The sequence below is a fragment of the Eutrigla gurnardus genome (genome assembly GCF_963514095.1).
Source record: "Eutrigla gurnardus genome assembly, chromosome: 22".
Classification (NCBI taxonomy): Eukaryota; Metazoa; Chordata; class Actinopteri; order Perciformes; family Triglidae; genus Eutrigla; species Eutrigla gurnardus.
The window spans coordinates 2,994,552-3,010,374 of NC_139933.1; the positions used below are offsets into that span (position 1 = coordinate 2,994,552).

The following is a 15,823-nucleotide window of genomic DNA, read 5'->3' on the forward strand; positions in this document are numbered from 1 at the left end:
TTTTACTCTCGTCATCCTTCCCTTTTCTCTTCTTGCCTCTCCCTCTGCTCGTCGGATCAAAGCTAGTTTTGTCAAGTGTTTTTCTTCAGAGCCATTGCTCCTTGACGTTGCTTGGAGACGGAGGAGAGAGGTAATGTTGCAGATTTATATTCTCTGCCGTCGGTTTTTCCATCGAAATCCAGAGTTGAATCGGACCTGTGAGACCGGAGCAACAAAGTGCCTGGGAGCTGTGGACGTTTCCCAGAATAGACTGTGTGGTCGTTCTAATCTGTTCTCTCTAGATGTCGACGCGTGTGTGTGTGTGTGTGTGTGTGTGTGTGTGTGTGTGTGTGTGTGTGTGTGTGTATATGTGTGTGTGTGTGTGTGTGTGTGTTGCTGCCTCGCCTGTAACACTCTGAAGATGCATTGCTTCTCCTAAACCTCCCCACTACAACTCATCTGCACCACAGCGTTGTCGAATTCTAGCTTGTGATCATTTGTAGTGTGAACTGAAGGGCAGATGGTGCTGTTGGAGCGATTCCAAAAATATATATATATATATATAAACCAATTAATAGAGAAATCCTGTAGATTGTAGAGCTGAAAAGGTTATTTCCCCCCCACCCAAATCCTCGCTAGGTTCACTTCGTTTCCTCGTGTGTGATCAGAGAGTGAAGGTGGGGCGTTTGATGTCTGCTCACAGTGGGGGATATTTCAGTTTTGATTTATAGTATCTGTTTTGAGGAGACAAATCCACGACTTTTATTGCATATGAAAGGCCTCGTCCATGTTCACTCAGGACGACTGAGCCTTTGAAAAACAGCTGGAGGAGCTTCAACGAGGCCACGCCCCCTTTTGGGGGAAATGTGACCATAAGGAGAGAAAGCTAAATGATGCTGATGGATGGATATATGGGAGGCTGCGGTGCACTCATACAGTGTAAATCTCAATATAAACAGTAGGTTGGTTATTTACACTTAGCTTATCGATACCTGCCGGTTCGATGAAATATGAATGGAGATCCGGATAAATAACATCCAGCCACCGCATCGGGGTCATTGATCCACTTGTGGACTGAAGGGCCAATCAAACATGATTTATATGTATAGGTGTTGCAAACGATCAGCTTCAGGCCACGTTGCACACTAATTAATACACTTGTAAAAAACACAAGGAATGACTTACAGTTTAAACACCGGATCGTCAGTTTTTTCTTTCCACTAATAAAAAGGGGCGTGGCTTCAGTTTCAGCTGTTTAGCTCACTGTCATGGTGAATACAGGCAGACCTTCTGGTTTATGATCATCTAGTGGAAAGTTATTTGATTGTTTGTCACTGAAAATGAAAGTGATAAAATCTCAAGCATCATAAACAAATGACCCTCCTCACCTGTGCTTACGTTACTACAGCTGCAGGTTATAAATAACATTTGACTGCAGCTGTCAGTTGTTACTTTCAGGTTGTTCCCTCAGTTCCTCTTTGACGTTCCACTTCCATCACACCTCAAATAATTATCATGTGATTAACCGCTGACTCATTCTGCTGTTTGACATTAACGTTACATGACCTACATTTTTTTAAATGGTTGTTCTTTGGGGTGAATTTGGTCATGTGATCGAGGTTCTTACTGTTGAGCTGTTTGGAGTAAAACTCTGTGATTCTGACTCAGTTCATTAAGTCCATTAAAAAGTGTGCGACAGTATTTATTTACACCGATAACCTTGTTGAGATTTTCTTGTACTGACACACTTATTACGCTTATAATCACATATTAATCAGAGAACGTGACACACACATCAGAAGCATTAAAGAGCTGTCAGTCAGTTGTGATGATGATTATCCTGATAATGGAAATTCATCACGATTAACTTATTGTTTGCTTGATCAAATCCTAAATCCTCCCGTTCCTCCTGTCAGCTCTTGATTTGTGCCGATTAGGTTTTTACCTGCTCCAACATATCATTACTATATCGGCCTTTGAATACCACATATAGTGAATATTGGTGCACCTGTAATATACTTTATCCTGGTGGGTGTTCTACCTTCACCACTTAATTATATGATTTCCTGATAATGTAATTAAAGGTGCTAACATCCTGGGTGAGCACCCGCTACACGCCGATGGTAGATTACATGTCAGGTGACACCCAGCACCCACCTCCCTTCACCACTCATTAGTAACAAAAACAACAACAAATAGCCTTCTTGTAACATGATTTACAGATATACCTCTCACTCTGACAGATAAGTGCGTGTGTGTGTGTGTGTGTGTGTGTGTGTGTGTGCGTGTGTGTGTGTGTGTGTGTGTGTGTGTTGCCTCTTGAGGTCACTAAGTGATCTTCTTCATCATCGCCTTCTTCTTGCTGCACTTTGCCTTATCAATTATGCAACACACACACACACACACACACACACACACACACACACACACACACAGACACAGACACACACACACACACACACACACACACACACACACACACACACACACACGTGTCTGTCCTTGAACAAAGCTGTGTTTTGTCTGTGGTGATCTTTATGAAGACTAGGAGTGGGACGATAAAGGATTATATTTTTTATTCGTGCCTTGATATTTTCATAATGGTCTAACGGAGACACACGTTTCCATGTCGGTCCGCTGGTTTTAAATGTGCGTTGTGTTCTGACAGTGAGTGTGTCTCTCCTGCTTGCCGGTCTGGAAATACGCAGTGATAGAATGTTTTTTTCCTGGCAACACTCTGGCAGATGTGACCCAATTGCGGTTGAGTGGGATGTGTGTGTGTGTGTGTGTGCGTGTCTGTCTGTGTGCGTATGTGTGGACAAGTCATTTTGGAGAGGATGGAGGAACTGTCATGTCCTTTCAGTTGAAGAGAGAGAGAGAAAGCGAGAGAGGACATGAGAAGAAATGATGAAACATTTGAATATCTTTCATCTCGTAATGAGGAGTCTCTGTTTCCACGTATCCTGAGATGAATGCAGCACATATAAGCAGAACACGTCTGCCCATCATCAGCAGAACCAAAATTGACTTCCTGCTGTGCTATTATTTGTAGTCTTTTTTTGTGGTATTTATTTAGCTCTTAAAGTTAGCAAAGGGGAGGTTTAGCAATTAACACAAAAGCAACAAAATAAACAATTTAACTGTGATTTAATGACAACAAATGGATAAAAATATGCTGAAATCATTGCATATTGATGATGATTAATAAAGAAGTCTGAATTCATGCTTTGTTAACTCTGTCTGCAAGAGGACAAGCAAACTTTTAAAGTGCTTGTTTTCTGAATGGAGTCTGGTTGATGGTGCTAGGCTATGCTAACATTGTAGCTGCTCCATCAACACTCCAAATAAGGTCATCTAGACATAAATACAGCAGAGACCTTGTTGTTTGGACCACAGACAGTCTCTGGTTCCTCCACATGGTCTGGTCTGGTCTCTGGACTAATGTGAGCTACTATCTAGACCTCTGGGGGACCACAGACTGTCTCTGGTTCCTCCACATGTTCTGGTCTCTGGACTCAGATGAGCTACTATCTAGACCTCTGGGGGACCACAGACAGTCTCTGGTTCCTCCACATGTTCTGGTCTGGACTAAGATGAGCTACTATCTAGACCTCTGGGGGACCACAGACTACAGGAGACCACATTTGTTTGCACCATTTAGGATTCGGGAGGAGAATCTCAACGCTGGCTTTTACGACACGTCACATCAATTTCTTGCTGGAGTTTAAATATTTAATCTGCCCCGCGTCTGTTTACATCTTTAGCAGAAGACAGAAGGGTATAGTTGAGTACACAGTCTCTGTTAACTGTCCCCTTCACTTCCATTTACTCTGAAGAGTGTGTATCATTGAGATGATAAACTGTTACATTGTCTATTAGACATGTTTTTTCACACGTAAACAACCAAATCAGAAGAAATATAGCTTTGTTAAGAAAAAGCAAGGAGAGCGGAAGTTTATCAAACACCTAAACACTTTATAATAAACAGGATATTACAACAATTATACTACCTCGACTACTACGTATCCCGCCTTTTACAATCCTGGATATCCAGGAGAGAAGTGGTTTATCATCCCCTCTGATACGATGTAGTGATGGTCGATGTGCAGAAGATGAATGCAGGTGTTGCTCTTGTGGTGAAGCAGGTGACTCATGTTCTATTCAAACATCCTAATCCTCCTGAATACGATCGTTAGTGTGCGTAACGTTCTCATAATGTCACTGCAGTCTTCTAACGCCTTGATCAGGTTGAGAATGTACTGCCTTCTTTTGTTATAGACATACCGTAGGCATCTTTTTTTTTATTGTTGCTAGGCAACTGCAACCACTGAATAAGTGCTAACACTAACCAAGACTTGAATTTACCAAATAATTCACAGTGCAGTTTAAATTAGACATTTCCACAATTGATGAAACCTTGTTGGGTGTCTACATGGAGGTAAGCCCCACCTCCTCCTCCTCCTCCTCCTCCTCCTCCTCTCCGGCGAGTCTAGCCACGAGAGCCGCAAATAAACACAAATGATCCCCCCGGTCGACCTCGCGTGTGAAACGTGAGGTGCAAATTTGCTTTGCGTTTTGGTGTCAACACAGCATGATGATGTTTCCACTCGGAGGCCCCTCCTGCAAAAACACTTCAGCCTCATTGACGACAATTACAAAAGGCTGCTGAGACCTGCTCCAGCTGATCGGGGCCTAATGACACTCTGAAGAACATGTTTAGACTCTTAAATACATCCAAATGATTTCCAGAATAACGTTCCGTGCTGCCGGCTGCATTCAGGCTGGGAAATGTGATGCGTATAGACGGACAGGAATAGAGCTACACACACACACACACACTCTATCATGTTGAGCTTGCAAATGTGCTCCTGCCGTGTGTGTTGTACGGCGGGTCACAGTGGTCATGTTTCTCACTTCTAATCTCTCATCTCTCTATCAGACTGACCTTGTTATGTAACCATAAATCACAGCAGCAGCCTGGGCTACACACTCACCAACACACACACACACACTCGTCTGCTGCTGCTCTCCTCTCTCTTCGTGACGGATATCAGCCTCTAAAATAGTAAATAAGAAGTGATGCGATGGCGGTTAAGACATCCTCTCCACAATGATGAATATAGCCATAAATAGTTTGACTGCGCTGCATTCCCATCGGCTCCAGATGGATATGAAGAGGAAATATGGAGGAAAATTGTGTGTGTGTGTGTGTGTGTGTGCAGTAACAGCTGAGCTCAGGCGGCTGCAGGCTGACAGCCGTCATCACAGTGTGTGTGTGTGTGTGTGTGTGTGTGTGTGTGTGTGTGTGTGTGTGTGTGTGTGAAGCATCAAAGTGGAGTGTACTGCCTTTGAAGTGTCAGCCTTCCTCTACTTATTAATTTATTCATCACTCTGGAGCTTCTGTCCCCGCTCGGTCTGGTTCTCTCCACCAACCGTCTCTGCCTCGTTTCATCATGTCCTCCCTCTAATCTCCTCCATTGCTCTGTCATTCATCTCCCTGCCTTCATTCCTCCTCCGCTCTATCTGCATCACTTCTCTGACATTTTGGTCCGCGCGATTATTTTCATTATCGGTTCATCTGCTGATTATTTTCTCCGTAAATTGTTTGGTGTGAAAAATAGTGGGAAAACGTCTAGTTTCTCAAAGTCCAAGGTGATGATTTAAATGTCTTGTCAGTTAAAAAAACCTGAAGATATTCAATTTACTATCAGAGAAAAGCAGGAAATCAACATATTTGAGAGGCTGAAAACGGCTTTATTAGGACGTTTGTGGCTTCATTTTGAAGGGTTATATCCATCAAGTTTTATTTTGTGTTGTTAATATTTTTTATTTTATTTTCTGTTGGCCTTGACAAACTTTATTGCCATATTTTGATCATGTGACCCATGCAGCCGCTGATCAGCTGATATCCCTTCCCAATGTTTGTCTGCTTTCAAGCCTGCTCCTTAATTCAACGTACTGATAACATTTAATGGATTCAACAAAATAAATGCTGTTGTTTGTCATAAAGCACTGGAGCTCCAAAACACATGATCCTGCATTGTTTATTTCATATAGATATGATGGAATTGATGAATTCTCCAAATGCCTCGCCCTCCATTGATTGTGATGTGATGTTTGCATGATTGATCATATGAGAACATGTTGTTTCTGAGCCGTTGCTGACCATGTTGTGTGTTTGTGTGTGTGCAGGCGTTTAAGGCAGTGGTGGGGAAGAGCCTGTTGTCCTCAGTAACGGCGGTGGAATTCTTGTTAGACCGACAGCTGGACTTCCTGTCTGACCATTCAGCCTTCCAACCGTACCAGGTAAGCATCACACCCGTCTACACACTCAAAGGCCTTCAAGCCCCCGTTTTGAATGACTGATGATTACTGGATTTCTGTTCAAGTGACCTTTGTAACTTCCAACTATGAAGCCGTCTGTAACAAACCGCCTCCCGGTTATTGTGAGATCTGCCATTATGCTATAATGTTTGATTTTCTTAAACTACGCAATAAAAATGGAAGAGAATAGAATAGAATCTAATACAATATCACAAAATATTGCGACCTACAATACTTTGTTACATCCTTACATCTAAAACCTGCCAAGAGGCTTGGTGAACGTGTATTTACTAACTTACTTGGAGTGCATACTTATTTGCACGTACACTATTGTACCACGGTCGTGTCAGCTAGGTAGATATGAAGCTACCGCTACATGTGCACATGTTGCAGTTTGCATGCGTTTAATAAAGTGTTTCACTTCTCTGTGAAAATGATGTGAAACTGAAAGCACTTTAGTGGTAAATGCATAAAAAGGAAAAACACTGACACACAAAAAATGTTTCCTAAACACCTTCATGGTGCAAAGTCACCTAAGCAAATGGCAGATGAACACGAAAATAAGATAATAAAAGCACAGTAGATGCTAAAAATGATGCTGGAACAGATCCCATTAAGAAGAAGAAGATTATTAGTTAAATACACAGGTTTTCAGCTGTCATTTAAAAACGTTCAGAGTCTGCTTCTTTTGGAGCTTTTTGTTGGAGCACAGTTTTTTTTTAAAAAGCTGGCCATTTTTATTGTGCGTATAATTGTGTGCATTTTTTTTTTTTTAAACCGAGCCCAAGGAAGATCCAAGAGCTCGTGAAGGGATTATAAAAATACTTTTATTTAGAAAGTCATTGTGGAAGCAGCGGGTTAGAATGAACCTCTAGAAATACTCGACCCCACGCTCACAACGGAGGGGAGGAAGCTGGCTAATTAAAGCAGCGACGGCTAAATGGCACTGGTTTTTCGGAGCATTTAAACGCTATGAAATCAAACCCAAACAGAGCCACCTGCTGTCGTGAAAGTGGTTTCTGTTGGCTCAAGCAGATGAACAGAACTAACTCGGCGTTAGTCATTCACAATCCGTGGTGAGGCCGGACGCTGCAGCCACGGAGCGGCGTCGTCGGCCGCTCCATATGGATGTGACACGGCCGGGCTTTAATGTGAATATGAAGCCGACTTCCGTCCTCCTGAGTGATTTTACACATGGATGCTCACGACCGACTCATACTGATGAGCACATAAACACAATGGATACTGTTGCATCACAACTGGCAGTAAATCACAGCGATGTATGCTTCTGTGCTTGCTGTGTGTGTGTGTGTATATGTGTGTGTGTGTGTGTGTGTGTGTGTGTGTGTGTGTGTGTGTGTGTGTGTGTGTGTGTGTGTGTGTGTGTGTGTGTGTGTGTGAGACGCTGTGCAGCTGAACACAGCTTGTTGCATTGTGCTGGCTGGAACACTGTGTTCCACTCAGTGTCAACCAGACGGGAAGACTGTGTTATGCACTCTCGCCATCAGTCATCAGAGTGTGTGTGTGTGTGTGTGTGTGTGTGTGTGTGCGTGTGTGCTTAAGACGAGTCCAAATACCAAGAGAGGGACTTTTTTTTTCATAGTCGTCCTCTACTTGCAGCCAATCAGAAGTCAGCCCACTGTTGCTGTGTCCTCTGGTGACTCATGCTTTGAATGTGTGCAGTAGTTTTACTGCGGCTGCTACTTTCTATGCTGACATTTGAGGGTTTTTTCTCGCTTCTCTTTTTCCCTGCATGTCCACGCCGAGGGGGATTTAACAGATTCACTTTCCATGTTCTCCTCTGGCTGCTCGACGGTTGACAACGAATCTCTATAAATGCACAAGATGTGCTGCGCTATGATACGTCTGACAGAATGTTTTAATGGCCTCCCTCATGCTAGCATTGTTTTTGGAGTAATTCTTGATGTATTGCTGCTATTTTTAGTGTTTTAAGTGTATTTTGACTATTCATTTGTATGTCTGGTTTATCATTCTGGCGTTGCTGTTGTCGGCACACAGTTCATGTTTGGAGTCTGGCTGGCAAGGCTGCACGATGACGCTACAGGATTATGGCCAAAATGATAGTCATCATTATTTTGGTCAGTTTTTGGGATTTATCGCAATTATAAATTGATTTTTAGGGACAGAATATCTTTGTTGCACTTTCACATTTACACATACTTTCACTTCCATGTTGTGCTACATTCCTAAACATATAATGATACAAAAATATTATATAAATTAAATAAACGTTGCACTTTCCATATTCAGGAAAGTGTTACACACCTCAGCTCCTTAAAAGTGAAGCCAAAACATCTGGAGCGCCCCCCGGTGGCTGGCTGTTGGTGAAGGAAGTAGTTGATTTGATATTGATCGCAGTCGATCATGTTGGTTTGATTGTGGGAAGCCAGAATTGTGATCGTGTTTTATTGCATCAGAGATAAGACGCATCTGTTTAGTGAAAAAACAGTCAAATAATCTGAAATAAGCTTGTTTTTCTTGCGTAAATAAAGGATAAACAAAGTCTCACGACGACGGTTCCTCCCAGAGCACAGCCGGTCATGAGGGCTTCAGCCTTTAATTGGCTTCACTGTGAAACCAAGCGGCTTTGTAAATACACTACACAAAAACAGAAAGCTTTAAAGTGCAGCAACAAAACACACCACGGGCCCAAAGATAAACTTGTAGAGTTGTAGTGTGTGATGTAATGGCTGCTGAGAAACAAGATGGCTCCATCACACCCAGAAACACGATTAAAGCATCACACTTCACTGCACACGGCGTTTCTGCTGCACAGAGGCTGGAGCAGCAGATGGATACCTGCAGCACTTATAGACACATCCTACACCAGAAGGCTTTATTCTGCTTTAATTTCACTCACCACTCCTCAAAACATGCTTAAAATGCCATTAAAACAATCAAACAATCTTTAATAAGATGATCATAAATCATAAGGGTTAGCCTGCATAAAGAAAGGATACATTTAAAACAATAAAACCAGGCTCTATTTTTCCTCCTCTCCTCCATGATAACAAGCCAAACAGCTTTTTCAATAAATGAAATTACCAGCACACACCCACATTCTACCCTCCCTCGACCTCTGCAGCAGCGCTAAGTGCAGCCATCTGAAGTGAAAGTGGGGCCTCAAAGTTGTGGCACTAAAAACTTGAGACCTACACACTCTCTCACTCTCTCTCTCTCACACACACACACACACACTCCTCCATTCTTAAACCACTATTCCCGCACAGAGCTGCCTATTCTTCTGCAGACCTTTGAGCCCCACTGAGCAGTAAAAACAGTTCCACTCTCTCCCTCTTCACTCTGAGCGGTGAAGCCGAGGCCACGCCCCCTCTCTGTTTTTCCAGTTGGACAGGAAGACCAGAGGGAGGAAGAGGAGGAGGAGGAGGAGGAGGACGGGAGAGAGAGAGGGAGAGGGAGAGGGAGAGGGCTACAATCTGTTTGGCATAAACTGCACAATGAAGTCACTGTTTTGTGGGCCAACCCAGCCTGCTGCTCAAGTCTGTCTGCCTGTGTGTGTGCGTGTGTCTGTGTGTGTGTGTGTGTGTGTGTGTCTGTGTGTGTGCATGTGTGTGTGTGTGTGTGTGTGTGTGTGTGTGTGTTGCTAGAAAGTTATGGTGTGTGTTGAGGCTGCAGGACAGGAGGGGGAGAATAAAACTGTTAGTGCTGACTCAGTTTGACCAAATGACACACACACACACACACACACACACACACACACACACACACACACACACACTCATTTATTGAATTCAATTAAAATGTGCTTTATTGGCGTGGGAAACAATACATTTCCACTGCTCAAACCAAGTGTGAAATTAAAACCAATAAATGTGCGTACTAGGAGTAAAGACCTGGAATGGACAGAGATGTGTCGCATTGTAATAAAATATAAAAATAAATACCGGTAGGCACAAGTTTCACAGAAGAGAGGAGATTTTGTTCAGTAATAATGGTAGAAAAAATGTAGGCATGACAGTTAAAAAAATATAAATACAAAGAAGTGACATTTTTTATTTATACTTCTCAGACTCTCAACTCCGTCGGGGCTATTTGCAGAATCCAATAAGAGCGTATCCCCCCCCCCCCCCCTCGTCCCTGCTGTCACACACTTAATCCCGGTGTCACGTGACCCTCGACAACACGGCGTGTGCTGACACATTCGTCCGACCCAGACACGCTCGCGGGGACACCTGTGGTGTCGGTTCACACGGCCGCCACATGAAGAGGGATCGCTTACATGCCGGTTGCTCCGGCTCACTAACGACCCACAATGGGCCTCCCCTTTAAGCAGGTGACAACTGATTTGGGCCGGGGTGAAATGACATCTGGGAGTGGTGGATTATCAACAGGAGGCCGTTCTCTGTAGATTTTGACTGGAGATGAGACAAACACAGGTGTTTCTAGGGAAATGATGTAACCGTGTACCACAAAAGGGTATCATGCAGGAGCTTATTCATTATTATTATTTCGTACATGTGTTTCTTTCCACTGCTTTTAATGTTTTGTTTTCTACGCTTTTTGAAGCCTCGAGTTCAGCATTTCTGGCCCCTTCCTCTAGTCCAGTCTGGTCTCTGTCTCTTGTCATTCAGTCTCCTGTGATAAACAGAAGAAACCAACAACAGAAATGTAGACAAATTGATGGGAGCTCCCGCCTGCAGCGTTGCAGTTGCCATAATGTCAGACTGGTTTGTGGAGCCTCTTCTAAGATGTATTTTGGGCTCAGTGATACATGAAATAGACACCAGGCCACAGCTACAGCATATCACATTAATATATGACTGTATTTTAATACCCGAGCAACAATATGACCATCAGCGCTAAAAGAACAATAATCAGAAACTCTCTCTCCCACAACTTGTTCCCTCGTGCATCGGCGTCTCCACGGCAACGAGCATAATCCCTGAAAGGAAGTGTGTTTGTCGTGTTTAACACGCCATCTGTCTTTGTCTCCATATATCCAGTGTGTGTGTTATGCTGCTAATTATCTGGTGCAGGAGTCGGCCTCGTGTCACTGCGGTGTGTGTGTGTGTGTGTGTGTGTGTGTGTGTGTGTGTGTGAGCAACAAAATAGCCTTGAATCATAGAAATACAAACGACAACAATGAAAGCAGTTATGCATAACGTAGTTTTAATTAGCAGATCATAAAAGGATTGGTGTGAGTTGTGAGCGTGTCACGTCCTGGATTAAACACCCTTTTTTAACTCGTACTTAACCGGAATAGCTTTTTACATTTTGTAACAGTCCATTGAAACCAACCGTCCACGCGGGTCGGCACAGAGAGGCATCATGCAAAGAGGTCCATGTTTAGAGTTTTATGTTGGATTTAATGAGTTGTTAGCTACTAAAACAGTCCATTTAAAGTAATTGTTTGTTTAGGTTGTGATAAACGTTCTGTTCTATTCCAGGTAAAAGAGAAGGTATCACAGGGGGAGCAATTGAGGGGTGAAATATTCCTTTAAATATCAACATTTCTGTATGGTTGTTTTCTCCATAAGTAGATACTTATTTGTTTAATATGACAGCATGTAAACCAGTTTTGTTCTATATTATATATTTCATATGACCCACCCTTTAATCCGGCTCCAATCCCGTTTGGGATTTGTGGTTGAATCTTTGTTTTCATGCACTTGATTCTGCGCTCATATTCCATCTCCCTCCAGTCCTGATGAAAACAGACCAGTCGGTGGTCATGGTGACCATGTTGCCTTGGTAACGTGGTCTCATGCGTGTACAGTGTCTAAACAGGGCCGACGGTAAACCAGAATAGATGGCAGCGGTGCAGAATAGACCTCCAACACGGAGCGGCAGCACAGGAGCGTGATTTATTTTAGGGTTTTACTTTCACTTTGAGTCCATCCATCAGATGAAGCTGTGAGACTCAATTAAATGGGTACATATTTGGTGTGAGCTTGCTATAATTAGCTGTAATCCCTAATCTAGATGTTTCCGAAGTGAATATTCTAAATATCAGAGTTCTGTTCTGACTGTTTTATGTGTGAGGTCAGTCCGGGGTCGCCGCATCAACATCCTGTTTACACGGCCGTTCATCGAACGTTGAACTGTGGAATCGACTGGATCGATGGAGAACAGAGAAATCATGAGAGGGACACGTTGTGAGAATATATGAGAGGTTTGTGCTGACCTCTGCAGCGCTGCATTCCTCTGGGCTATTTATAGGCTTTAATTTAGAGCTGAACAAGGCTGGAAAAGTAGAACACTGCAGCAGGACGAGACAGACAGCCAGAGAGAGAGAGACAGCCAGAGAGACTTAAAGAGAGAGGCAGGCAGCCAGAGAGAGACTTAAAGAGAGACAGACAGGCGAGGGTTAACTGTTCATTCTGTCGTAGAATAAAAACATTTCATCTATGATTTACATGTGATTCTCCACAATAACCTCAATTGAACTGCACACACACACACACACACACACACACACACACACACACACACACACACACACACACACACACACACACACACACACACACACACACACACAGCTGAGTGTGCTACCATGTGATGACTGCGGTTTGGTTTCTCTTTGTTATGTATATGGTTTATTTGTGTGTGTGTTTGAGTGCTGAGGACTTTTAAACAACACAGCAAGACTGATGGGTTCCATCTTTGCTGTGTGTGTGTGTGTGTGTGTGTGTGTGTGCGTGTGTGTGTGTGTGTGTGTGTGTGTGTGTGTGTGTGTGTGTGTGTGTGTGTGTGTGTGTGTGTGTGTGTGTGTGTGTGTGTGTGTGTGTGTGTGTGTGTGTGTGTGTGAAAGGCCTTTTTGTTGTTGTTCCATAGTGAATTCCAAACAACTGCCCTTCTGTTCTTATACTAGCTGAGTATAAGTTAGTATATAAGTGAGTACTATAGCTGAGTATAAGTTAGTATATAAGTGAGTACTATAGCTGAGTATAAGTTAGTATATAAGTGAGTACTATAGCTGAGTATAAGTTAGTATATAAGTGAGTACTATAGCTGAGTATAAGTTAGTATATAAGTGAGTACTATAGCTGAGTATAAGTTAGTGTATAAGTGAGTACTATAGCTGAGTATAGCTGAGTCACCTAGCAACCAGCTGCTCTTGACAAGAAAGGGCTTAGAAGAGGTAGCTAACATAATCTGATTAAAGTATATCTAGAGATCACATTTTAATACGAATCACGTTTCTACGCTGTGGAACTCTGTAGTTCGTACTTAAACTAATCTAGTGTGTACAGCTGTTCCATCGCCGTGGCGATACTAGTATCTAGTGCACCGATCCGGTTCATCTGATACCCTGGCTGGTATAAAAACCTGGCCAGAAGAGGAGATGTAGTCCTGATATCAAGACCAGAACGCTCCTCACAAGCATGGAGGGTTTCACCCCAAGTCCACTGATGTACCCTGAGAGCTTCCATTCATTTGAACACGCCGATGGTTTGACGCCCTGTGTCCCTGTGTGTCCTTCAGGATGAGTTGGACAGCCAGAACCCGGTGTTGAGAGACAACCATCAGCTCCATGAAGAAGTGAGGGGCTGGCTCAAAGACCAGAAGGTCCAGGAAATTTTTATGCAAGGTAAGCGTAATGTGTAAAAGTATCACAGCTGTGTGTTCTCCTCGTCATGGTCCAGACAATGACACTTTGTGGTTTCCTGTTCCTTCCAGGTCCCTATTCATTGAATGGCTACCGCGTGCGTGTGTACAGACAAGACTCGGCCACCCAGTGGTTCACTGGCATCATTACACACCACGACCTCTTCAGTCGAAACATGGTCGTTATGAATGACCAGGTAGGCACACCTTTACCTTTTTACAAAGACGAGAGAGAGAGATACGAGCGACTTGGCTGCTCACCTTCTTGTCTTCTGATGGTTCAGAAGCTACAGCTGTTGACGTATTTGTTGGGTACAGTCACCATGGTTACAGCTGTTGTTTTTGTCCAGAGGGCCTTCAGGAATGATGGTTTTTGTAGGCCAACCAGGAAGTTGGCATCACACTGGTTTCCTCAACGAAAAGCTTGTTGTAAAGATGTTGGATTATTGCAGAGAAGTTTGAATATACACTTTCAACTCGATCAAACTCAATCAAGACTCCTGCATTCATGCTATTTGCATAAAACAAATGGAGCAAATATTAGATTAAATTTGAGGTTTATTTAAGAAAGTAACTTTCGACAGTAATGGTCATCAAACTTAAACCTTATGCATTGATTAGTTTGATGTTAGAAGCTCATTATTGCGTTGAATTCTCTTCAGCTTGAGTTAAACCACAGACCTTCTCGCAGGCATCAAACCAGAAACACATTTAAAAAAAAAAACCCATTCGCTTTGACACAAGGGAGCAGGAAGTGGGAAAATGCTGAGTCATTTCTGGGATTTGAGGAGTCATTCCTGCAGCACTCTCTAACCTCCACATCCGTGATTGTTGGCTTACCTTCTGGTTAGCTCATGTTCTAGTTGGTCCCAGCGGCTTCATTGCAACCTTTTGACTTATTTTCATTTGGATTATAGATGATTTTGAAGTTGATGCAATCCATTCCTTCATAGTTTTAGTTTCCAACGCTACTTTTGATTTAGTCGTCTCATTTTTGGCGTGGAGAAAAAGTTCTCAACATTTATTAAGTGTCCCAGATATGAAAGTGAAACACAGCATCCTTTTTAAAACCAGGAGGTTGACTCACATGTGGACCCGGTAAAGTGGATCTGTGTGTGTGTGTGTGTGTGTGTGTGTTCAGGTGCTAGAGCCTCAGAACGTGGATCCATCTATGATCCAGATGACCTTTCTGGACGACGTGGTCCACTCCCTGCTGAAAGGAGAAAACATCGGCATCACTTCCAGACGAAGGTCACGATCCAGCCAGAACAACAACTCCGCCCACGTGAGTTCATGTCTCACACACACACACACACGCACAAACACACACACACACACACACACACACACACACACACACACAAAACCCCAACAGATGTCATTGTTGCACTGGTTACCAGTCAGCTCCTGCTGTGATGTCATCGGATCACTATTTAGGATTTGTTGCATGTTGAACAGTCATTTCTGGTCCTGCAGTCATTAACAGAATCTTGTCCTCATGTTCTCTGTGAACCATATTTTATTCTTCTTTTGACATTTTGTTTTCTTGTTGTTGACACATTAAAGATGGCAGGAGGGAGACCCGGTGGGACCACTGGCAACACTCAGGTACCCTCAACCCCCACCCACCCCCACACTTCCAACAAAACACTACATGATCTGTGCGGGATGCTCGCGTCCCGAAAACAAAACATTTTTGGATTGTTGTTCCATGAACTTTAAGGAAATGATCAAGCTGAGGTGTCACATCCTCAATATTGGTTAGGAAATCTCCACGTAGGACGGCTTATTAAAGCAAGGCAAACTTTATTAAATAGTAGATTTCATTCCAGTTGGAAGTTCCTGAAAAGATAAAACTTTAGACATAAGTGACATAAATAATGCACGTGAATTAAAACCATAAAGAAGCAGGAATAACAACATCAAA

At 43.1% G+C, this 15,823-nt stretch overlaps 1 protein-coding gene across 1 annotated transcript in view; it reads left to right on the forward strand.

Moving 5' to 3' along the window:
- The window catches only part of jmjd1cb (jumonji domain containing 1Cb), an 80,597-nt gene that overhangs the window by 49,585 nt on the left and 15,189 nt on the right, over window positions 1-15,823 (forward strand). The window contains exons 4-8 of the mRNA XM_084040448.1: window positions 6,172-6,285; window positions 13,774-13,879; window positions 13,969-14,093; window positions 15,038-15,181; window positions 15,463-15,504. Coding sequence (XP_083896574.1) covers window positions 6,172-6,285; window positions 13,774-13,879; window positions 13,969-14,093; window positions 15,038-15,181; window positions 15,463-15,504 — 531 coding nt within the window. The remainder of the gene's footprint in view (window positions 1-6,171; window positions 6,286-13,773; window positions 13,880-13,968; window positions 14,094-15,037; window positions 15,182-15,462; window positions 15,505-15,823) is intronic.